The sequence below is a fragment of the Pristiophorus japonicus genome, chromosome 5, assembly GCF_044704955.1.
Source record: "Pristiophorus japonicus isolate sPriJap1 chromosome 5, sPriJap1.hap1, whole genome shotgun sequence".
NCBI lineage: Eukaryota > Metazoa > Chordata > Chondrichthyes > Pristiophoridae > Pristiophorus > Pristiophorus japonicus.
The window spans coordinates 81,943,079-81,967,615 of NC_091981.1; the positions used below are offsets into that span (position 1 = coordinate 81,943,079).

At 44.1% G+C, this 24,537-nt stretch overlaps 1 protein-coding gene across 3 annotated transcripts in view; it reads right to left on the reverse strand.

Moving 5' to 3' along the window:
* The window catches only part of LOC139264387 (lysophosphatidylcholine acyltransferase 1-like), a 312,596-nt gene that overhangs the window by 17,767 nt on the left and 270,292 nt on the right, over positions 1–24,537 (reverse strand). The window contains exons 11-14 of one of the 3 annotated variants that reach the window (XM_070880759.1): positions 23,494–23,647; positions 17,784–17,882; positions 17,261–17,353; positions 14,193–14,362 (exon numbers count right to left, since the gene is read on the reverse strand). In XM_070880759.1, the coding sequence (XP_070736860.1) occupies positions 14,300–14,362; positions 17,261–17,353; positions 17,784–17,882; positions 23,494–23,647 (409 nt within the window). In that variant the 3' untranslated portion in view covers positions 14,193–14,299. Of the gene's footprint in view, positions 1–14,192; positions 14,363–17,260; positions 17,354–17,783; positions 17,883–23,493; positions 23,648–24,537 lie in introns of those variants that run through there. The other 2 variants (XM_070880756.1, XM_070880758.1) reach the window with 2 other exon arrangements.

Consider the following 24,537-nt stretch of genomic DNA (forward strand, 5'->3'; position numbering starts at 1 on the left):
TTGGGGCAATGTGATGTAGTACCTGTGGACTAGGGTTTGGGCAATGTGATATAGTACCTGTGGACTAGGGTTGGGGCAATGTGATGTAGTACCTGTGGACTAGGGTTGGGCAATGTGATGTAGTGTCTGTGGACTAGGGTTGGGGCAATGTGATGTAGTGTCTGTGGACTAGGGTTTGGGCAATGTGATGTAGTGTCTGTGGACTAGGGTTGGGGCAATGTGATGTAGTGTCTGTGGACTAGGGTTGGGGCAATGTGATGTAGTACCTGTGGACTAGGGTTGGGGCAATGTGATGTAGTGTCTGTGGACGAGGGTTGGGGCAATGTAATGCAGTGTCTGTGGACAAGGGTTGGGGCAATGTGATGTAGTGTCTGTGGACGAGGGTTGGGGCAATGTAATGCAGTGTCTGTGGACAAGGGTTGGGGCAATGTAATGCAGTGTCTGTGGACTAGGATTCGGCAATGTGATGCAGTGTCTCTCGACTACATATAATGGAGTAGCAGCGGTCCTTCAAATGAGCCTGTGCTATGTGACCTTTCTCATATGTCACCCTGCCCCCCTCCCCTGCGGCTAACCACTCATCTGTTGTTTTCTATTTCCAGATGAGGAGTTGCATGCACCACATCCTCGAATGGAAGTCTCCACCTCAGTCCGTCAGGTGGGGGTGGAGGAGGGGGACGAGAGCGAGGCTGCGGAACCTCCACGAGAGGAGCAAACTGATCAACCTATTCCGGGAGAGGGGGGCGTGCGGGGGGGCTGATGCACTCGACACCTCTTTTTGCTGCAGCCACAAACTCGTCCGAGAAAGAAACATTCTCGGGCTTTGAACCATCCAAGTATAAGTCGCATGCAGCAACGAACCACTGGGGTTGAATCCCGTACACCGTCTCTCCGGAAGGTGAGTCGGCAAAGCCAGTCTGCTGACAGACAGGCAGACTCACACCTGGACATGGTGAGACTGTCCACGGAGAGCGTCCAGCTCACCAGACAGCTCCTGAAGGTCCTGGGTTGTAGTCCCACAAACACTGTGGCACTATCCACGAACATGACTGAGATCGTGTCGCAGATTGTCAGTGCGAGCTGCGAAAATGAGGCCGTCAATGCCTACGCGCAATTGATGGTCTCGATCTTTGACACAACAGTTCCCAATGTCACACCCAGACCGACATCACCTGTGAGTGGTGAGGCCGAGCTAGAGCCTTGCCACTCAGAAGCCGGGCTTTACATACCCCACACATGGTGTCTCCATTGTCTACCCTCAGGACTCTGGCCGCCTTGCTGCACGACGTCTTGGTGCCACCGTGGGTAGGGTCATGACGCGAGGGGGGGGCTAGGCTGAGGGGAGGAGGGGCCAGATGTAAAAGATGGCCGTTGCAGGGGTTGTTCTTTCATTGTTTTGTTGCTGTTTTGTTGTTTATATTTTATAAAAGTTTTAAAAGTTTCCCAATTCACAATAATGTTTAATACATTTTATTCCACGTTTGAAATGTTTAATACATTTTATTCAAGTTATTCAAGTTACTGTATATTTAATAAATTCTTTTGTTCACCTTACCATTCCCTGTGTAATGTCTCATTTGCAGAATAAGAGGGTGAATAGTCAACAAGGTGACATAGTGTGGCCAGGCAATGGTGAAACGTGTCTTTCACTGTTCAAGCAAAGCCTTGAATTATGAGCTGCTGACGCAAGGCTTTAGCAGTGAGAAAGCTCCACGAGGCCTCCCGTGGTGGTGGGAGCATGGATTCATCGCCAGGCTCCTTGTCCACCTCCTCCCCTCGCTCTCTCTCGAGGTGGTCCTGCATTCCCCAGTGGAAAATCCTGTTCCCTCATGATGGCCAAGTTCTGTAGCATGCAGCACACCACAATGAACTTCGCGACCTGCTGAGGGGAGTATTGCAGGCAGCCTCCAGAGTGGTCCAGACATCGGAAGCACTGCTTGAGCACTCCAATTGTCTTTTCGGCGATGTTGCATGTGGCCATATGGCTGTCATTATAGTGATGCTCGGCTTGTGTCTGAGGGTTCCATGGGGGGGCAATGAGCCAGGTGCCGATGCCATAACCTTTATCCCCCAGCATCCAGCTCTGGCCTTGTGGCTGACGCTTGAACAGGCATGAGACAGAGCTCTCACGCAAGATAAAAGCATCATGGATACTTCCTGGAAATTGGGCATTTACAGCCATGATGCGCAGAGTATGGTTGCAGATGATCTGTACGTTCATGGGAGTGGAATCCCTTTCGGTTTCAGTAAACCTCTGGATTTAATAAAGATGCTCGCAGGGCAATCGCATACAGTCAATGGCTGCCTGAACCTTGGGGAAGACAGCCATTTGTCCAAAACCTACAGCCCTCTCATTCTGTGCCTCCTTGGTCATTGGGAACTTTATAAAGTCCACCATGCGTGCGTACAGTGCAGTAGTCACCTGGCAAATGCAGCGATGTGTAGCGTACTGCGACATGGAGCATATGTCCCCTGTTGATGCCTGAAAGGAGCCACAGGCATGGAAGGCAAGTGCTGTTGTCACTTTCATCTCGACGGGCAGTGCAGTTCTGTTGCCGCTGGTAGGCTGTAGGTCTGCTTTATGAGCTGGCATATCTCTGTGATGACCTCTTTTCAGAAGCGCAGCCTTCTAATGCACTATGCCTCAGAGAGCTGCAGGTATGAGTGCTGTTGCTTGCAAATTCATGGGGGGGGGGGGGGGTGTAAGGCCTCCTCCCCATACGTCCGCGTGCTCTTCGATTACGAACAAAATGCTCATCAATAAGCCTTCTTCCAGCTCAATGCTGCCTACAAAAAGCAGCCAGGAATAATGGCTGACATAGTAGAGCCCCCATTTAAAAAAAAAATGACCTTAAATATCCTTTAAAACGAACTATAAACTTACCTAAAACTTCACTGTGTAAAACACAGCCTGCCTGCTCCAAATTTTTTATACACTGAACTTCTGCTCCGTTTTCAAGACGGCGCCGTTAGTGTCAGGTGAGCCCTGGGTCCGACTGTTTTTTCCAGGGGGGTGATAAAACAGGCGATGGCCGAATTTTCCGCCCAGGGCGATAGCGCAGTGTTGCATGCCGATTGACGTAATCAAAACGGGCGGGTGATAACTTTTAGCGCCGGCACAAAACCACTGCCGAAATTTCCACCCTGGCGCAAAATGTTGTGCGACTTGTTTAGCGCCCCAAAAAAAAGTATTGCTTCGCCCAGGCGGAAAAACGGTCGCAAATCTGTCGAAATTCGAGCCCATTATGTCTGGGAGTAGGGTGGGGGGGCTAAGGAAACTGCTGAATAGAGTGCCTCAAGAATTAGCATGGTATCCCAAGTGTTTTTAAATTCACATTAATGCTATGGATTTAGAAGATTTAAAAGGATCAGATTCACTAACTGAAAGGGGTGTTAAATCTGAGGCTGCAACTCCAGAACAACAATGTGTCAGGCAAAATATATTCGTGCGAAATTTAATATGGACAAGTGCATAGTGCTCAGTATTGAGCATAGGAAGAAAAAATGAGCAACGCAAGTATTCTATAAATGGTGCTGAAAAGTGCCAAGCATTGGGGCTTTAATAGGCTCGATACTTAAGATATTCAATTCCTGCAAAGTGGTGATCAACAAAACAGATGGAAAGAAGCACATTTACATAGCGCCAAATCACATCCTCAGGTCATTCCAAAGTTCTTTGTACTGTAAAAGATCTGTGCCCAACAATACTGAATTACTTTTGAAATGTAGTCATCATTGTTATGTATGCAGGCTTGGCAGTCAATTTGCACACAAGATCCCTTAAACAGTAAATGAGATGAATGATCAGTTCATCTGTTTTGGTGCTATTGATTGAGGGAGGTACGTTGGCCAGGATATGGAAGGAACTTCCTGTTCAAGTAGTGCCATGGGATCTCTTTGATCCATTTGATCATCTGGTCGACAGGGCCTCAGTTCAACAACCCATCACAACACTGATGCTGCCTGGTTTATATGCTCAAGGCCTGGATTTGGGCTAACCTTCAACCTTCTGATTCAGAGACAACTTCCCTATCATTGTGTTGTGCTGTCACTTAGACAAAACAGTAGAATACGAGTCCGGGGAAGTCCTGTTTGAAACATATAATGCCCTTCTCAGCTCACAACTTGAGCACTGTCTTCAGTTCTGATCAGACATAAAAGATATATTTAAGCCCTGAAGACTATTCAGACAAAAGCCACAGCACTGATCCCTAATATCAGAGCAACGAGTTATGAGCAAAAGCTGGAGAAACCTAGCCACCCATCATAGAAATTTACAGCATGAAAGGAAATCATTTCGACCCATCGTATCCGTGCCACTTTCCAGCTCTAGATCTGTAACCCTGCAGGTTGTGGCACTTGAAGTGCATTATCCAAGTACTTTTAAAAAAATGTGGTGAGGGTTTCTGCCTCTACCACCCTTTCAGGCAGTGAGTTCCAGACCCCTACAACCCTCTGCGTGAAGAAATTTCCCCTCAAATCTCCTCTAAACCTTCTACCAATTACCTGAAATTTATGCCCCCTCTGCTAAGGGAAATAGGCCCTTTCTATCCACTTTATCTAGACCCCTCACAATTTTATACACCTCAATGAGGTCTCCCCTCAGCCTGTTCCAAAGAAAATAAACCCAGCTTATCCAATCTGTCCTCATAGCTAAGATTCTCCCACTCCCGGCAACATCCTTGTAAATCGACCCATTTCCCTCTCCAGTGCAATCACGTCCTTCCTGTAATGCGGTGACCAGAACTGCATGCAGCACTCCAGCTGTGGCCGAACCAGTGTTTTATACAGTTCAAGCATAAATCCCCCTGCTCTTATATTCTATGCCTTGGCTAATAAAGGCAAGTATTCCATATGCCTTCTTAGCACCTTATCTACCTGGCCTGCTACCTTCAGGGATCTGTGGACCTGTACTCTAAGGTCCCTTTGTTTCTCTACACTTCTCAGTGTCCTACCATTTAATGTGTATACCCTTTCCTTGTTAGCCCCCCTCAAATGCATTACCTCACACTTCTTCGGATTAAATTCCATTTGCCACTGTTCTGCCCACCTGACCAGTTGATTGATATCTTCCTGCAGTCCGCAGCTTTCATTATCAACCACACAGCCAATTTTAGTATCAGCTGCAAACTTCTTAATCATACCTCCTATATTCATTGATGTATACCACAAAAAGCAAGGGACCTAGTACTGAGCCCTGTGGAACCCCACTGGAAACATCCTTCCAGTCACAAAATCACCCATCAACCATTACCCTCTGCTTCCTGCCTCTGCGCCAATTTTGGATCCAACTTGCCACTTTGCCCTGGATCCCATGGGCTTTTACTTTCGTGACCAGTCTGTCATGTGGGACCTTATCTAAAGTTTTGCTAAAATCCATATACACTACATTAAACACACTACACTCATCGATCCTCCTTGAAAAAATTCAATCAAGTTTGTCAGACACAACCTTCTCTTAACAAATCCATGCTGACTATCCTTGATTAACCCGTGTCTTTCTAAATGAAGATTTATCCTGTCCTTCAGGATTTTTTCCAATAATTTTCCCACCACTGAGATTAGGCTGACTGGACTGTAATTAGTCGGTCTATCCCTTTCTCCCATCTTAAACAAAGGTACCACATTAGCAGTCCTCTAGTCCTATGGCACCACACCTGAAGCCAGAGAGGATTGGAAAATGATGGTCAAAGCCTCTGCTTTTTCTTCTTTTGCTTCGCTCAACAGTCTGGGAAACATTTCATCTGGGCCTGGGGACTTAGCCACTTTCAAAGCTGCTAAACCCCTTAATACTTCCTCTTTCATTATATTTATTTAATCTCCTCTACAGCAGTGTCTGCATCGCCCCTCTCCTTTGTGAAAACAGACACAAAGTATTCATTAAGAACCCTACCCACATCTTCCGTCTCCATACATAGGCCCTCCCCTTTCTCTAGTTATCCTCTTGCTCTTAATATATTTATAAAACACCTTTGGGTTTTCCTTGATTTTACTTGCCAAGAATTTTTCATGCTCTCTCTCTGCTTTCCTAATATCCTTTTTAATTTCACCCCTGGACTTTCTATACTCTTCTAGAGATTCTGCAGTATTTATCCCTCGGTATGTCATAAGCTTCCCTTTTTTTCTCTTTATCTTTCCCTGTATGTCCCTAGACATCCAGGGGGCTCTAGATTTATTCGTCCCACCCTTTTTCTTTAAGGGCACATATTTGGCTTGAACCCTCTGAATTCTCCTCCTTGAATGCCTCCCACTGATTTACCTAAAAGTAGCTGTTTCCAGTCCACTATGGCTAAATCACCTCTCAGCTGAGCAAAGTTGGCTTTTCTCCAATTTCCTGGTCTATCCTTGTCCTTTTCCATAACTACTTTAAATCTAACTGAATTATGGTCACTAGTACCTAAATGCTCTCCCACTGATACCCCTTCCACCTGCCCAGCTTCATTCCCTAAAAGTAAATCCAGAACCGCCCCCGCCCCTGTTGGGCTTGCTACATACTGGCGAAAAAAGTTCTCGTGAATGCATTTTAGGAATTCTGCACTCTCTATACCCTTCACACTAATTTTGTCCCAGTTAATATTCCTCCCATCTTCCACCCTTCAGAACATCCAAAACATGCACCATGTCCAGTGCACCCATTACCCCCGTGCTTGATGACCTACATTGTTTTCCAGTCCCTGAATGCCTTCATATTAAAATTCTCATCCTAGTGTTCAAATCCCTCCATGGTCTCGCCCCTCCCCATCTCTGACCTACTCCAGTCCTACAACCCTTCTATTTCTCTCTCCACCCCCCAGGTTCCTTCCACTACCATCCCTAACTTTCTTCAGCCCACCATTGGTGGCTGTTTCTGCAAAACCTTGCTCTCCTTAAAACTTACCTCTTTGACCAAGCTTTTGGTCACCTGTGCCAATGTCTTCTCCTTTGGCTCAGTGTCAATTTTTGTTTGATTATGCTCCTACCTTGGGATGTTTTACTATGTTAAAGGCACTATATAAATGCAAGTTGTTGTTGTTCTCAGCCTTTAGAGAGAGGCTACTGAGATGCGATCTTACAAAGCTATACAAAACAATAAACGGTACAGAAAATGCCACTCTGGAACACGACTTAAAACTAAACTGCAACAAGTCAGACAAAGGGTCACAGGTTCAAGTTAGTAAAAAATAAACTTAGGATTGATGTCAGGAAGCTTTTCTTCACAAAGATTAATTAATACTTGGTATGGACTTCCAGGTAGGATAGTTGAGATGAAAATCCCTGAATAATTTAAGAAATAACTCAATGCTGTGATAGGTGACTAAGGTCTTGCAGGGTAAATGAGCTAAAATAGGCTGTGTTATGTATGTAATTATGTAATACTTGCCACCAGAGGGCGCAACTGTTGGAGTCCTAATGGTTACCTGCACACACGTGCAGGGCCAGTATACTCTGGAGTTGTAATAAAGACGAAGGTCACACTAAGTTTAGCTCACAGTACCCAGCCTCAAGGAGTTCTTCTATAAACAACAATTGGCGATGAGTAACAGAATACGAACCCTCACGCAATCACGGCTGCCGTTGGAATACGAGAGAGATTCGTAGAGGGTGATGATTGGGAAGCCCACGTCAAGCGTCTCAACGAGTACTTCGTGGCCAACGAGCTGGAAGGAGACACTAACGCGGCCAAACGCAGGGCAGTTCTCCTCACCGTCTGTGGGCCTAAAATATACGGCCTCATCAAGAATCTGCTCGCAACGACAAAACCAATGGAGAAGGAATATACAGAGTTGTGCACGCTGGTTCGGGACCATCTCAAGCCGAAGGAGAGTATCCTCATGGCCAGATATCGTTTTTACACACATCATCGCTCCGGGGGCCAGGACGTGGCGGATTATGTCGCCGACCTAGACGCCTCGCGGGACGTTGCGATTTTGGAGCTGCGTTGGGGCAAATGCTGCGGGACATTTTCGTGCTGGGCATCAGCCACGAGGTCATTCTTCGAAAGGTTGCCTGCTGGCTGCCGAAACCCTAGACCTGAGCAGGGCCATCACGATCGCCCAGGCATGCATGGCCATGGATGATAACATCAAGCAGATATCTTCTCAACATCGATGCTCACTGGCAAGTACTGTGCATAAAATGACGTCACTAGCAGGCCGAACTGCATATGGTAGGGCCTCTACGTCTGCAAGACCTGTGATGACTCAGAGTCCGCCATTGGGGGTGAATGTGAATCCATTAAGCACCATGTTGGCGCTGCCGGGGGAATCATCGGGCCCATCAATGTCGATACAAAGGCTGCACAACGATGGGGCACCTCCAGCGAATGTGCAAATGTGCTGCGACACACCACATGGCAGAGGATGATCGATCTGGCACAGATCACGCAGCACAGACAACTCAACCCGAGGAAGTAGTGTAGGGGATACATACCTTCACCACCAAGAGCCCTGCTGAAAGTCAAATTAAATGGAGTTCCAGTATCCATGGAGTTGGACACGGGTGCGAGTCAGTCAATAATGAGCCAGAAGGCTTTCGAGAAACAGTGGGGCAATAAAGCACAAGGGCCCAAACTGAGCCCGATTAATGCAAAGCTGCGTACCTACACCAAAGAGCTCATACCAGTCATTGGAAGTGTGGCAGTGAAGGTATCGTATGATGGAGCTGTGCATGACCTATCATTGTGGATTGTTCCAGGCAATGGCCCAATGCTGTTCGGCAGAAGCTGGCTAGAAAAGATTAGATGGAATTGGAATGACATCAAAGCACTATCTTCAGTGGATGACGCCTCGTATGCTCAAGAGCTGAGCAGGTTTCCCTCACTATTCGAACCAGGCATCGGCAACTTCACAGGCGCCAAGGTACAGATCCATCTAGGTCTCGATGCACGGCCCGTCCATCACAAGGCTTGGGCGGTTCCATACATGATGAGGGAGAAAGTCGAGATCGAACTGGACAGACTCCAACACACTTGGAGCGTTTCAGCCTGGGTCACAATCTGTCTAGGCGACTTAGAACCTCTTCCAGGTTGTGTAGATGTTCGATGGTGTCACGACCAGTGATCAGGATGTCGTCTGAAGGAATCATATCACCAGTTCAACGAGTGGGCCAGTCCAATTGTTCCGGTGTTGAATAGCGATGGCACGGTCAGAATCTGTGGAGACTACAAGGTAACGATTAACCGAATCTCACTACAGGACCAGTACCCGCTGCCCAAGGCGGATGACCTGTTCGCAACGTTAGCGAGGGGGGGGGGGGAAGAAAAGACGTTCACCAAGTTGGACCTAACCTCCGCCTACATGACATAGGAGCTAGCTGAATCTTCGAAAAGACTGACGTGCATCAACACACACAAAAGACTGTTTATATACCACAGGTGCCCTTTCGGGATTCACTCGGCTGCAGTCATTTTCCAGAGAAACATGGAGAGTTTGCTGCAATCTGTTCCGCGCACTGTTGTGTTTCAAGACGACATCCTGAGCACTGGTTGTGACACCATCGAATATCTACACAACCTGAAAGAGGTTTTAAGTTGTCTAGACAGAGTGTGACTCAGGCTTAAACGATCCGTGTGTTTTCCTGGCACCAGTAGTCGAATTTTTGCAGAGAAAAATTGCAGCAGACGGCATCAGGCCCACGGACTCAAAGACAGAGGCCATCAAGAATGCACCCAGACCACAGAATGTGACGGAGCTGCGTTCGTTCCTGGGACTCAACTATTTTGGTAACTTTCTACCTAGTTTGAGCACATTGCTAGAGCCCTTGCACATGTTGCTGAGAAAGGGTAATGACTGAGTTTGGGGAAAATCTCAAGACACAGCCTTTGAAAAGGCCAGGAACCTGCTATATTCAAATAAGTTACTTGTACACTATGACCCATGTAAACGTTCAGTGCTAGCTTGTGATGCCTCATCGTACAGGGTCGGCTGTGTGTTACAGCAAGCCAATGTATCAGGCAACCTCCAACCGGTTGCATACGGGTCTAGAAGTCTGTCTAAGGCTGAGAGAGCCTATAGTATGGTCGAGAAAGAGGCACTAGCATGTATATGGGGTTAAGAAAATGCACCAATACCTATTTGGACTTCGGTTTGAGCTTGAAACTGACCACAAGCCGCTCATTTTGCTGTTTTCAGAGAGCAAAAGTATAAACACCAATGCTTCGTCCCGCATCCAAAGATGGGCACTAACATTATGACTATGTTCCCGCCTCAGACTGAAAACTGTGCCGATGCTCTTAGCTGGCTACCATTACCCACCATTGGGGGTTGAAATGGCACAGCCGCAGATTTGCTACTGGTCATGGATGCTTTTGAGAGTGAGGGGTCACCCGTCACAGCTCACCAGATCAGGACATGGACGAGCCAGGATCCTGTGCTATTAGTAAAGAGTTGTGTCCTAAATGGGAACTGGTCGGCCGTTCCCAGGGAAATGCAAGATGAAATTAAGCCGTTTCATCGACGCAAAGATGAAATGTCCATCCAGTTGGATTGTCTCTTATGGGGTAATCACGTGGTTTTGCCAAAAAGAGGCAGGGAAATATTTATACGCGACCTACACAGTACCCACCCAGGCATTATCATGATGAAGGCAATTGCCAGGTCGCATGTTTGGTGGCTTGGCATTGACTTGGACTTGGGAGTCATGCATGCATCAGTGCAACACTTGCTCGCAATTGAGCAATGCACCAAGGGAGGCCCCACTCAGCCTGTGGTCATGGCCCTCCAAACCGTGGTCCAGGATCCACGTAGATTTTGCCGGCCCCTTTCTAGGAAAGATGTTTTTTGTAGTTGTGGACGCTTACTCCAAATGGATTGAATGCGTAATCATGTCATCTAGCACGTCCACAGCCACCATTGAAAACCTCCGGGCCATGTTCGCCACCCATGGCTTGTCCGACATCCTTGTCAACGATAATGGACCGTGTTTCACCAGCTCGGAATTCAACGAGTTTATGACCCGCAATGGCATCAAGCATGTCAAGTCTGCTCCGTTTAAGCCCGCGTCTAACGGTCAAGCGGAGCAGGCAGTCCAATCAAAGCAGAGCATGAAACATGTGACGGACGGCTCCCTGCAGACCCGCTTGTCTCGCTTTCTGCTCAGTTACTGGACGCAACCCCACTCGCTCATTGGGGTCCCCCCGGCAGAATTGTTAATGAAGAGAGCCCTCAAATCCAGACTCTCCCTAGTCCACCCGGATCTTAATGGTCACGTGGAAACCCGGCGACACCGACAGAACACCACAATCACACGGCTGTTTCACGCGACATTGATGTTAATGACCTTGTGTTTGTCCTGAATTACGGTCATGGTCCCAAGTCGGTTGCTGGCACTGTTTTGGCCAAGGAAGGGAATAGGGTGTTTACAATCAAATTGTTAAATGGCCAAACGTGCAAAAAGCATTTAGATCAGACCAAATTTCGATTTACTGACAACCAGAAACGACTTGAAGAGGACATCACCATCGACGATACACCAACACACACCCAACCAGCAATCGACCTCGCTGTCAATCACAAGGATGAACCCACCGTTCCTGACAGTCCGGTCAGACCAGCTGCGGTGCAGTGCAGCAAAGGTCCGGCCAACTCACACACGCCAGGGTTTGAACTTAGACAATCAACCAGGGAGCGAAGGGCTCCGGATCACCTCAACTTGTACCGATGACTTGGGGGGGTGGGGGGTAAAGAGAGTGATGTTATGTATGTAACTATGTAATACTTGCCACCAGAGGGCGCAACTGTTGGAGTCCTAATGGTTCCTTGTACACGTGCAGGGCCAGTATAAAAGGTTTGCTGCCACGTTGTTTAGGCACTCTGGAGTTGTAAGACAGACTATGGTGTCACTAAGTTTAGCTCACAGTACTCAGCCTCGTGGAGTTCTATATACAACAGACTGAATAGCCTTCCTCATCCGTATTTATCTTGTAACCTTGTGAATAATTGACCAAAAGCCACAATTATGGACTGAGTTTCTGTTTGTGTATCATACTCAATTATGAATGTTTGTATCCATTCCTCCAATTTAACACTTCAATTGTGATGGAAGTGGGTAGCATAATTGTATTGCTGTTAGAGTCAGCATTGCAATATTGGGAGTTCTAGAATTGGAGCATAAATGAAACTTAACAGCTTCCTGAAAATCTGATCAACTGTTTAAGTTGGTAAAATTTACATACTGCAATACAAGCAAAAGCATCTAATTAATGTGTTTAAATGTAAATGATTTATTTAATGCTAGGTTAAGGTGCTGCAGGATCTGACAGGAGGAAATAAACGGACAAGAGTTTTATGGCTTTTGGTCAGTTATTCACAAGGTTACAGGATAAATACGGATGAGGAACACTAATCAGCCCATTTACCTTGCAAGACCTTCCCCCACCCCACACACACTTTTTAATTTTATTTTGTTTCTCGGTTACCCATGGTAGCTGGTACACATTCTGCCATTCACACCCTATCTAGACTCACCTTTTGTTTCCTAACCTGTGCTATTACCATCTCAATTCAACCCATCATCCCCTTTGTCTCAAATCTCTTCAGCCTTCCACCCTATCACAGACCTTCCCTCTTGTTCTTTCCACACCCCTCCACCTCCTTTCAGGGCCCGAGCTCTTCCTTAACAATTTCAAAATATTGCCAGGTCTGATGAAGGGTCATCGACCTGAAATGTTAACTCTGTTTCTCTCAACAGATGCTGTCTGGCCTGCAGAGATTTCAGCATTTTCTGTTTTTATGACAAGAGTTTTGATTGTTAGGGAAGATTCAATCTCTGTGGAATAATTTTAGCTGCCATTAGCGAGCAGCACATGCAACAAGTGAAAAATAGAACTGGATTTATTGAAACAAATTGGCAGAACATGAAAAGGAGCCACTCAAGAACATATAAAGTAATCAATAAAAGCCCTTGTACTGACCCATTACACTGTTTCCCAGATTGTTAAAGAAGTGCAGCTTAATGTGAGGATCTCTATACCCTCTTAAGGCAAGAAAGCTTCTAGCACAGCCAAATTCACCAGGAAAGGAAATTAAGTCAAAAGAGGAAGTCAAATTAGTGTAAATAAATTCAAAATTGTAGGACACAACAGAAATAGATAATAACTAGTCTTTAATTAAAATGTGCTTATTCTCTGTAGTCATCATCATCATCATCATCATCATCAGAGGCAGTCCCTCGGAATCAAGGAAGACTTGCTTCCACTCCTAAAGTCAGTCCTTTGGTGGCTGAACAGTCCAATGCGAGAGCCACAGACCCTGTCACAGGTGGCACAGACATTCGTTGGGAGAAGGTAGGATTGATTTGCCGCACGCTCCTTCCGCTGCCTGACCTCTTCACGCTCGTGGCATTGAGATTCGAAGAGCTCAACGCCCTCCCGGATGCACTTTCTCCACCTCGGGCGGTCTTCAGTCAGGGACTCCCAGATGTCGGTGGTGATGTCGCACTTTACCAGGAAGGCTTTGAGGGTGACCTTGTAACGTTTCCGCTGCCCATCTTTGGCTTGTTTGCCGTGAAGGAGCTCCGCATAGAGCAATTGCTTAAGGAGCCTCGTGTCTGGCATGCGAACTACGTGGCCTGCCCAGCAAAGCTGATCGAGTGTGGTCAGTGCTTCAATGCTGGGGATGTTAGCCTGGGCGAGGACGCTGATGTTGGTGCGCCTGTCCTCCCAGGGGATTTGCAGGATCTTGCGGCGACATCGTTGGTGATATATCGCCAGCGACTTGAGGTGTCTTCTGTACATCGTCCATGCCTCTGATCCATACAGGAGTGCGGATATTACTATAGCCCTGTAGACCATGAGCTTGGTGATAGATTTGAGGGCCTGGTCTTCGAACACTCTTTTCCTCAAGCAGCCAAAGGCTGCATTGACGCACTGGAGGCGATGTTGAATCTCCGCATCAATGTCTGCCTTTGTTGATAAAAGATTCCCGAGGTATGGGAAGTGGTCCATGTGATCGAGGGCCGCTCTGTGAATCTTGATGACTGGGGGACAGTGCTGTGTGGCGAAGACAGGTTGGTGAAGGACCTTTGTCTTACGGATGTTAAGCATAAGACCTATGCTTTCATATGCCTCGGTGAATACATCGACTATATCCTGGAGTTCAGCCTCAGAATGTGTGCAGACACAAGCGTTGTTCGACAACTGGCCGACAGCCACGATATGCGAGGATTCTTCATTGCAGTCAAGGCCACCTACGGTCCAAACTCCCAAGGCCCCGCCCCACTCCTGGCCAAGAACGGGGAAATACTCATCAAGGACACTGAGGCTGTCAGGACCTGCTGGAAGGAGCAATTTGAAGATCTCCTCAATCGAGACTCCGCCTTTGACTCAAATGTTCTCAACTCCATCCCGCTGTATGCGACCCGCCACCATCTCAGTGAAACCCCAACACTGCATAAGATAGGCAAAGCCATAAAACAGCTCAAGAATAACAAGACTACGGGTGCGGATGGAATTCCTGCTGAGGCGCTAAAGTATGGCGGAGAGGCGCTGTTGGCGCGGATACATGACCTCTCTAGTATGATTGGTTGAAACTGTGCAAATCAACTGTGGAAATATATTTTCTCCAGGAAACATTTTAACCAAAATCCCCACTTGCATGCAGACTAGTGTCCTGTATTTTTTTTAGCAAGCTTCTTGGCAAGGAACTACAGAAAAAAAATAAGAGTAATAGTTTAGGGTGAGCATTTTAAATAGCTTAATTGGAGAAGGAACAATGCAGATTCTATTAGAAAGAATTACTGTGCCAGTGAAGAAAATGCACAAGAGTACTTTACAAGAACATAAGAAATAGGTGCAGGAATAGGCCATTTGGCCCCTCGAGCCTGCTCCGCACATGGTCAGTGTTCTTCTAAAGTGTGTAGAAACTGTAAGTTCGAGCCAACTTAGATTTAAAAGTGATACATCATGCCCTGTGAATGAAGTAGAATTCTTTAAGACAGAATAAGTGGAACCTAATTGGGATTTTCAGAAGGCATTAAATAAAGTTCCATGCAGAGACTGTTAAAGTTTAAGGCTTAAATAATTGTTGAGAAACAAGCTAGTTGGATTGAAAATTGGCTTGGGAGTAGACAGCAGCAGATGCTAAGGGAGAAAACAGTTCCATCTGAGGCAGTAGTTGGCGAAGTTCTGCAGGATCTGTTGTGTGTCTCCTGATCTTCACTGCTATAAAAGGACACTTCTCACATTCAAGGACATCTGTACCAATAAGCAGATGGGCTAAGGAATGACAGATGGATTTTAGTGCACATATAAATGTAAGGTAATCCTAACTGGCACAGGTAGTGTGAAAAATTTGTACACAATGAAAGGATAATCTGTTTTTGGCCTTGTTGGTTGAGGGTAGATTTTTTTTTGAATAGTGCCATGGGATCTTTCATCAGCTAAGCCATGGTTTAACATCTCATCTGAAAGACAGAAACTCTGATAAAGTAGCACTCTTTCAGTATTGCACTGAAGTATTAGTCTCGCATGTGTCTTAAGTCCATAGTGGGACTTGAATTTACAACCTCAATTTTTTTTATTTTAAGAAAAAGTTGTATTTATATCTTGTTTGATCATTCCAGAGTGTTTCTCATCCAGTGCATTATTTATGATATGCAGTCACTGTAATGAAGGAATACTTAGCAGCCAAATTGTACACATGCTTGCACAAATGCCAAATAAGATGAATGGCCAATTAATTGGTTTTAGGTAGCATTGGTTAAATAAATAATGTTGGCCAGGTCACCAGGAAACTCCCTGTTCTTCTTCAAATAATCCCATGCAAAATCTTACTTCCACTTGAGAAGACAAATGGAGCCACAAGTTAATGGGCTAGAATTTCCTATCAGCCCACCAGCACCCGATCGCCGCCCAAAAGGCCGCGAAGACTGGGAAGATTATCGCCAGCGAAAACCTTCCCCCAAAAAATGCAAAAATCTGCCGAGTGAAAAATATGGGCCTTGCACCCACATTCTGGGCAAAAAAGTGCAATTTAGGGTCAAATGGGCAGTTCATAAACAAAATGGGCGAAACATTAAAAAAAAAATCAATAAAGATTTACCCCGAGGCTGTGGGTTGGGCCCAACACCAGAAAAACAATAAAAATAATTTTTTTAAAAAACATCAACTAAAAATCAAAAACATTCCCAAGACACTTTAAAATGAAATCACCACAACACATTTTTAAAATAATTTGTAAAAAAACAATTACTAACCTTTTTCTTGCAGAGGTACTCACCTACCGCTCAGCTCTGTTGATCCTAGTGGGCGGTTTTAAAAAACTTACCTACGGGTCACCGCTCAGCCAGGGCGATCTCAGGACGGTACATGCTGACGGTCTGCTACCCAGCGGTACCTTGAAACCGCCGGCGTAACTCAGGTAAGGAAATTTTCGCTCACCTGATTACCACCCACAATAGCCAATACCGTCCAGAAACCGGGCAGTAAGCCATTGGAAATTCCAGCCCAAGATCTCATCAGAAAGGGTGCATTTTTGACAATGCAGCACTTCCTCAGTATTTGCTTGTACACTCATCTCCTGGAGTAGAGCTTGAAATCAACCTTTTGAAAATTGACCATTATCAAGAGAGAGATTTGGGTTTAATTAATGAGCATTTACCAAAAGTACCTAGTCAATGTGAAATAGTCATCAACAAAATTAATTGAGTACTGGAATGCATTTTTAAAGTATTTGATTAGAAAAGTTAATTTAACCTTGCAAAAATTACTGATGAGCCTACATTTGGAATCCTGTGCTTCCACCTTCAAAAGGACATTAACATATTAGCAAGGGTTTAGAGAAGGACAAGAAAGACTCTCTGATTTAGGCTTTTAAATTATGAAAATGGAATCAAACAGCTGAACTTGTTTTCATTACAGAAAAGACCAAGCAGGGACTTGTTCCAAGCCTGTAAAATGCTGAGTGGCTTCGGCAATGCAGATGTAAGCAGGCTATTTAGCATGCACCAATGGAGCAGGATTAGTAGCACAAGTACAGAAAGCTAGCTAGCTTCAAGCAAGACTAGACATTAGAAAAACTCCTCCCAAAAATAAATTAATATATATGTGGAACAGACATCAGCAAAAGCAGTTAACTCAAATCAAAAAAAAGTATTGGCTAGATATTGGATTATGAATGGGACTGAAACTTTAATGATAAGTATAGTCAGAGATATCAAATACTCCATGGAACATGATGGTTCCTGTGCTGCTGCAGCCATGGATATGTCAATTGTGCAAGGCAAACCAACCAGAGTTAAATAATGGAGTTTGCAAGGTTAGATATGTTGAAGTTTGCTGAATTACCTTTGGAATCAGGAACTTTTTTTCCCCAGAACTTTCCTTCATAGGATAAAATATAGTTGGGTGGAGTCTTTGAGAGAGTACATTGTATAAGGTCTGTGGAAGGTTGGGCTTGATAGGTCAAATGGTCTTTTCTTGTTTGATGCTTTCTTAGTTACATTATATTACCCCTGCACACCATAACATAAGTATAAATATTAAACTCAAATTATTCATAAAACTAAACTATCCCACAATTTGTTACTGCAGTACTTACCATTAGTTGTTGCAGCATAAATATGTTAACAAATTTTGTTTTCAAACTAAAATGGAAAATTTTTGCTGAATTTCAAGAGACTGCTCATTTTTGTACTGATCACACTTTGCTCCAATCATAACATCACAAGATACATTGGCACCAGAACCATAAACTGCTTTAAAAAATGAAATTTTAGTCAGCTTCATAAAATCAGCCTGCAGACACTCATTAAATTCATGGCAAGCCCAACCAAAATTGACAAGTATCCACTACATAACAGATACTTACCTTAAATGCCAACTTAATAGTTTCATGAGTTTTAGATGGCCTTGATATGACAGACAAGGCAATCACATATGCTCTGATATCAATTGTTCCATTTTCATTCTGAAAGCAGAAATGGCCAAGTTCAGTAAACTGCAACACAAGTATACAAACCTGATGAAACAAAAACAAACTCTATGACTAAATACTTTAGGGATGTACTTCAATCTAGTATTGATGGTTTACAATTGTTAAAGGAAATGTTTTCCATAAAGATAAAATTAACTGTAAAGATGTTCTACAAAAAGACAGAAGGTGCTGCATGCTACACAAACCTCACTAAGGGCCCAAGTTTCCACATGATTTGCGCCTGATTTTTAGGAGCAACTGGTGGAGAACGGACTATCTTCGAATTTGCAATTCTCCACATTTTTTTTTCTGCAGTTCTAGTCAGGTAGAACAGTTCTACTTTGGAACAGAATTTTTTCTTCAAAAGGGGGCGTGTCCGGCCAGTGACGCCTGATTTGAAAGTTTCCACAGTGAAAACGTACTCCAAACTAAAGTAGAATGGAGCAAGTGAAGATTTTTGTAGAACTGAAAAAACCTGTTCTACACATTAAAAAAATCAGGCGCAGGTTACAAATCAGGCGTCCAGAACGAGGTGGGGGGGGGGGGGGGAGGGGAACTCATTAAATTCTACAATAAATCCTTATTTATACTTATACAAATAAATCCAACCTGAATAAACATTTATAAGCAAAGAAAAGATTAAATAAACCATCTTCCTACCTGTGTGAAAGTGCTTCAGCCAGGGAGAATGGTGCAGCAAGCCTCACAAAACGAGGGAGCCGACCGAACGCGGGGGGGGGGGGGGGGGGGGGGGGGTGTTGGAGGGAGCCAACCGAACGCGGGCTGGGGGGGGGGGGGGGGGGGGGGGGAGGAGGGAGCCGACCGAACGCGGGCTGGGGGGGGGGGGGGGGAAAGGAAAGGGAGCCGACCGAACGCGGGAGGGATGGGGAGGGAATGGAGCCGTTCCAGACGGCTGGCGGGAAAGAGAGAAGGCTGCAGGAAGCCTCAGAAATTGAGGAGCCATTTCCCGACGGCAAAAGGGGGAGGTCGTCGGGAAACGGCTGCCTCAACTTTCTGAGGCTTCCTGCAGCCTTCTCACTGCTGCAAGAAGCCTCTGTGCTGATGGCAATATACTTTTATTAAAAAATGTTCAAAAACTAAACAGCTACAAAGAACTACAAAAATGGCCGAGTGCCAATGTTTTTTTCACACTGAGCATGCGCGAACGCTCCAACACGCACGTGCAGCGTTGCCGGCAGGAAAAAAACTAATTTAAAAGTACCCGTCCCCTCCCACTTACAAAATCGGCGCGAGTGTAGGCTCCGCCCCCCCTGGGCGCTGCGCCAAGCAGACAAGGAGCTGCAGAACGCTCCAGAGTCGCTTGTTTTTTTTCTGGCACCGTTTTAGGCGCGAAAAACGGGCGCCCAGCTCGGAGGGGCGCCCGTTTTTTAATCATGTGGAAACTTGGGCCCTATGAATCTCAGAAACAGACATCTCTGCAAAAGCCAGAAACAACATATTCTTCAATATTCATTTGAAGGCTTTACATCATATGGGTATATTGAGCATCTATTGTTTATTCACACTCATTTCTGTAACTAGCCTTGATTTTTTATCATGAGTCAATGACATATGCTCCAGCATACTTCATGACCACAACTTTTTAAAAACTGGTCTCCTTAGTGGCCAGTATTTCCAACTAGTTACAGTTAATCTACTCAACTATTTGTGATTACCATTATGATAAAAGTTAACTATTTTCTGTTGGAATATTTGTACTACAGCCAGTTTATCTCCACACTCACTCATTAACTGAATAATATAGCAATTCTGGAGCACCCAAAGGTAAGCTATGGCAAAGTCTCCACAGAATAAAAATTAGGCCTAAATTTAAAATAATTCTAAAAATCAGCCACCAAATACAATAGGATGCAGCTTGCAGAAACATCAGCCATCAAATATGTCCATCACAAATGGACTATTTTCTTTAAAGTCACTGAATCTCAACTTGTATTCTATATGTAATTCAACTGAAGATGAGAGAATACTGTAAACTTCAAGCAGTTTTTAACCATCATCTGAAGTTTCAGATTAGTGACCACAGCCATGAAGCCAATCTCTGCTGTTAGTTATTGGGTAGAATAAATATGGATTTGATTATGTTCATGTGGGGGAGGGCAAAGAGAAAGAAGGGTATTTTCTATGCCAACAGTACTAGCTGGTGAGGATCCAATTGTCAGTTTGCTGTATTCACTCAATGATTAAGTAGTTTGCAGATTACACTAAAATAGGCTGTGTGGTTGATAATGAAGAAAGCTGTGGACTGCAGGAAGATATTAATGTATTGGTCAGGTGGGCAGAACAGTGGCGAATGGAATTTAATCCGGATAAGTGTGAGGTCTAACAAGGCAAAGGAATACACATTAAATGGTACAACCCTGAAAGGTGTAGAGGAACAAAGTGACCTTGAAGTGCAGGTCCACAGATCCCTAAAGGGTGCAGGCCAGGTAGATAAGGTGGTTAAGAAGGCATATGGAATACTTGCCTTTATTAGTCGAGGCATGGAATACAAGTGCAAGGATGCTATGCTTGAATTGTATAAAACACTGGTCAGGCCGCAGCTGAAGTACTGTGCGCAGTTCCGGTCACCACATTACAGGAAAGATGTGATCGCACTGGAAAGGGTGCAGAGGAGATTTACAAAAATGTCGCCTGGACTGGAGAATTTTGGCTATGAGGAAAGATTCGAGATGCTGGGTCTGTTTTCTTTGGAACAGAGGCGGCTGAAGGGGAGACCTGATTGAGTTGTATAACATTATGAGGGTCCTGGATAGAGTGGATATTAAGGACGTGTTTCCATTGGCAGAGGTGTCAACAACCAGGGGGCATAGATTTAAAGTAATTGGGGGAAGGTTCAGAGGAGATATGAGGGGAAATTTCTTCACCCAGAGGGTGGTGAGGGGTCTGGAACTCACTGCCTGAAAGGGTGGTAGAGGCAGGAACCCTCACCACATTTAAAAGAGACTTGGATGTGCACTTGAAGTGCCGTACCCTACAGGCCTACAGACCAAGAGCTGGAAAGTAGGATTAGGCTGGATAGCTCTTGGTCTGCTGGCGTGGACACGATGGGCCGAAATGGTCTCCTTCCATGCTGTAAATTTCTATGATTCTATGAATACAGGGTGACATTCAGGTGAAATAATCAACAATTTATCTAATTTTAAAATATATTTGAAAGTTTATAAATTCATACAGCAGGAGAAATTTACAATAGAATCTTGAGGTTCAATGAGAAATAATGTACAGTTGATTCTGTGCTATATTTTCCACTCATTGACCACAGATAGACATAAATGTGGTGCCATGTCTAGTACTCTATTACTGAAATTAGAAGAGAATAAATATGAATAGTTAGAAAATTGGCATTTGTGCAATTATGCAAAGCTTTCCTTACTCAACGAAAATTGAAATTAACATGGGAGAACATTACTGCTAAACTTTTGAAATAAAAATGTCACTTTAGATAGCTGCAACCAGTTCTCAATTTTACAATTACCAGTCATAAATGAATCAAATTAAAAATTATAGTATAGAAGAAAACAGCGGATGTTAGAAATCTGAAATAAAAATACATTTAGCACAGAAAGATAGATTTACACTGCAGTGACCTTTCAAGAGATCTAGTGCTGACTAACCTGATATGCAATGCTAACATTTTCTGATTTTATTGCAAACTAGAATCGTTTAGTTACTTTAAATTTTAGTTGAAATAGATAGTTAGCAACACCAAATATTTGAAAATAAGAACAGCTCACAATAATTTAGGGTAGGAGAATGCCCAGGAGCTTAGACTTGTTCATAGTTGCCTTTTATGCCACTCTTACACCAGTGGTGCAGAATTCACTGCTGTCGTCGTGGCTACTAAGTATTCCACTGAAACAGAGATGCACCTGCCTGGCCATGAGTAGACAAAACTTTCCAATTGTAATGCAAGAAAGGCACAAGTAGCAGGTGTCAAATACTTTGGTCTACGCTGGCAAGAATATAAACAGCCTTCTTGAAAGAACTGCGTTCATTAGCAAGAGGGAAAGTATTGGTAAGATTATGATCTTCAAGTAATTACATTGAATTTCAAGGAGTTTTAAACCAGCTCATGATCAGTAAATTATAATGATATTGGGAATTTATATGATTCTAATACTGCGTTTTAATAACTTGCCAGTGGCAGGCTTTTCATGACCAAATGACTATTCGGAGAGATGAGAGGCAATTAAAACTCATTTGAGAGAGGAAGTAATTTAAAGAGGAAGTAATTAAAAAAATTGATTTTTTTTCCCATCTTCTCTCTAAACACTATTCTACTGAGATTCAGTCAGGCAATATTTATACTAAGGTTCACCAGGCTGATTCCAGCATTTTCCCAACTACTGATGTCAAGCTATCTTGTCTGTAGTTCCTCGCTTTCTCTCTCCCTCCTTTCTTAAATAGCAGGTTTACATTTGCTATCTTCCAATCCGCAGGAACCGTTCTAGAATCTATGGAATTTTGAAAGATGACATCGAATGCATCCACTATCTCTATAGTTAGCCCTCCAGTTAAATATTCTTATGCTCGATTGTACCATGTCCTTTTTCATAACTATTCTAAACCTGATGATATTATGATCACTGTTCCCCAAATGCTCTCCCACTGAAACATGCTCATTCATTCCCTGGAACTAGATCTAGCACTGCTTCCTTCCTCGGGCTGGAAACTATCTATTTGGTTGAAATTATGGAATAGAGGAACTATTATGCTACTAGGTGTATTCTGTCGGCTACAAATGGTGGGCAGGAGATCGAAAAGCAAATTTGCAAGAAAAGTACAGAAAGATGCAAGAATTAGAGTAGTGATAATGGGGGAATTCAATTATTCTAATAAAACTGGGATAGTAACAGTGTAACCGGCAAAGAGGGTGAGGAATTCCTGAAATATGTATGTTTCTTGATCAGTGATTCTTTGAAAGGCCATCAATCGCCGTATGTCATGCATAGTGAGTTGAGTCAGTCAGTCCATGTTGGTTGTTGCTCACACTGGCATGCCCTCTTCCATGTCACTGCATGAGCATGCTAGTGAGCAACAGCCTTACAAGCCACACCCACCAAGATACCAGTCATATCTGCAGACATTGCTTCACTTACATGGCAATAACTGCAAGTGACTGCCTTCACCGTCCCCAGGTGAGCAGCAAAACAGAGTTGCGCCAGCTTCTACAAGGACAATTGCAGTTAATACCTAGCTGAAGACAGACACAGCCAGTGATGGTAACAGTCAATCACCAGCTTGCCTCCACCTTTTTTCAGGGCCGCATATCTCTTATTGGGCAGTTGGGACCAGCGTCATTTGAGGAATGGGAGCAGGTTGCCTAATTGCCCTCTATTTGAGATCCTGAGCACTGTTTGGAGATAGTGGGGGCCATGAAAATATAAGGGAAGATAAATATGTTCTGTTTATTCATAAATGCACAATACGTTCAATAACTGGTAATGCTGGTACAGTAAATTGGGAGCAAAAATGTATGTAATTGACGTGAGAGCAAGTTCAACCTCATCTGGACTTGAAACAAATTTGTAAACTTAGCAAACTTCATATATTTAGTATGATGTTTAATGCCAGTATAGTTTACCTCATCAAAAAGTACAAAGACATCTGTTAATGCATCACAAATTGGCAGGTTCAAATAATCAGCAAATGTCTCCAGAGTTATCTGTTTTCCTTTCACATTTTTGGCACTTTCTGCAAGTTCATCCAGTTCCTTTTCAACTCGATCAGGTTTTAAACTGAAAATATAAACACAAGCACGAGTCATCACAAAACAATGTTCATTCCAAAATTCTGAGACAGTGACACACATTACCTTAAATAGAAAAGGTAAATAGCATAAGCTTATCAAAAACAAATTATATTTGTAAATATTCCAAAGTGGTGAGGTCACTACTATGTGTGTGCTATTTGCCTCATGCAGATCTCTAATATTGACTGAACAATTTTAAGTTAAATCTGTTTTTTTTTTGAAAAAACAATTCTGCAAGCATTCTTTTCTGTTGAAGTAAAATTTGTCTGAAACATAGGGCCCAAGTTTCCACATGATTCGCGCCTGATTTTTTAGGAGCAACTGGTGGAGAACGGACTATTTTAGAAATCGCAATTCTCCACATTTTTTTTTCTGCAGTTCTAGTCAGGTAGAACAGTTCTAGTTTACAACAGAATTTTTTCTTCAAAAGGGGGCGTGTCCGGTCACTGACGCCTGATTTGAAAGTTTCCACAATGAAAACGTACTCCAAACTAAAGTAGAATGGAGCCAGTGAAGATTTTTGTAGAACTGAAAAAACCTGTTCTACACATTAAAAAATCAGGCGCAGGTTACAAATTAGGCGTCCAGAACAAGGTGGGGGGGGAAGGGAACTCATTAAATTCGACAATAAATCCTTATTTATACTTCTACAAATAAATCCAACCTGAATAAACATTTATAAGCCAAGAAAAGATTAAATAAACCATCTTCCTACCTGTGTGAAAGTGCTTCAGCCAGGGAGAATTCTGCAGCCGTTCGTACCGCTGAGCGGGAGGGGGAGAGAGAGAGGGAGGGAGGGAGGGAGGAGGGAGAGAGGGAGAGAGAGAGAGAGAGAGAGAGAGAGAGAGAGAAGGGGGGGGGGAGGGAAGGAGAGAG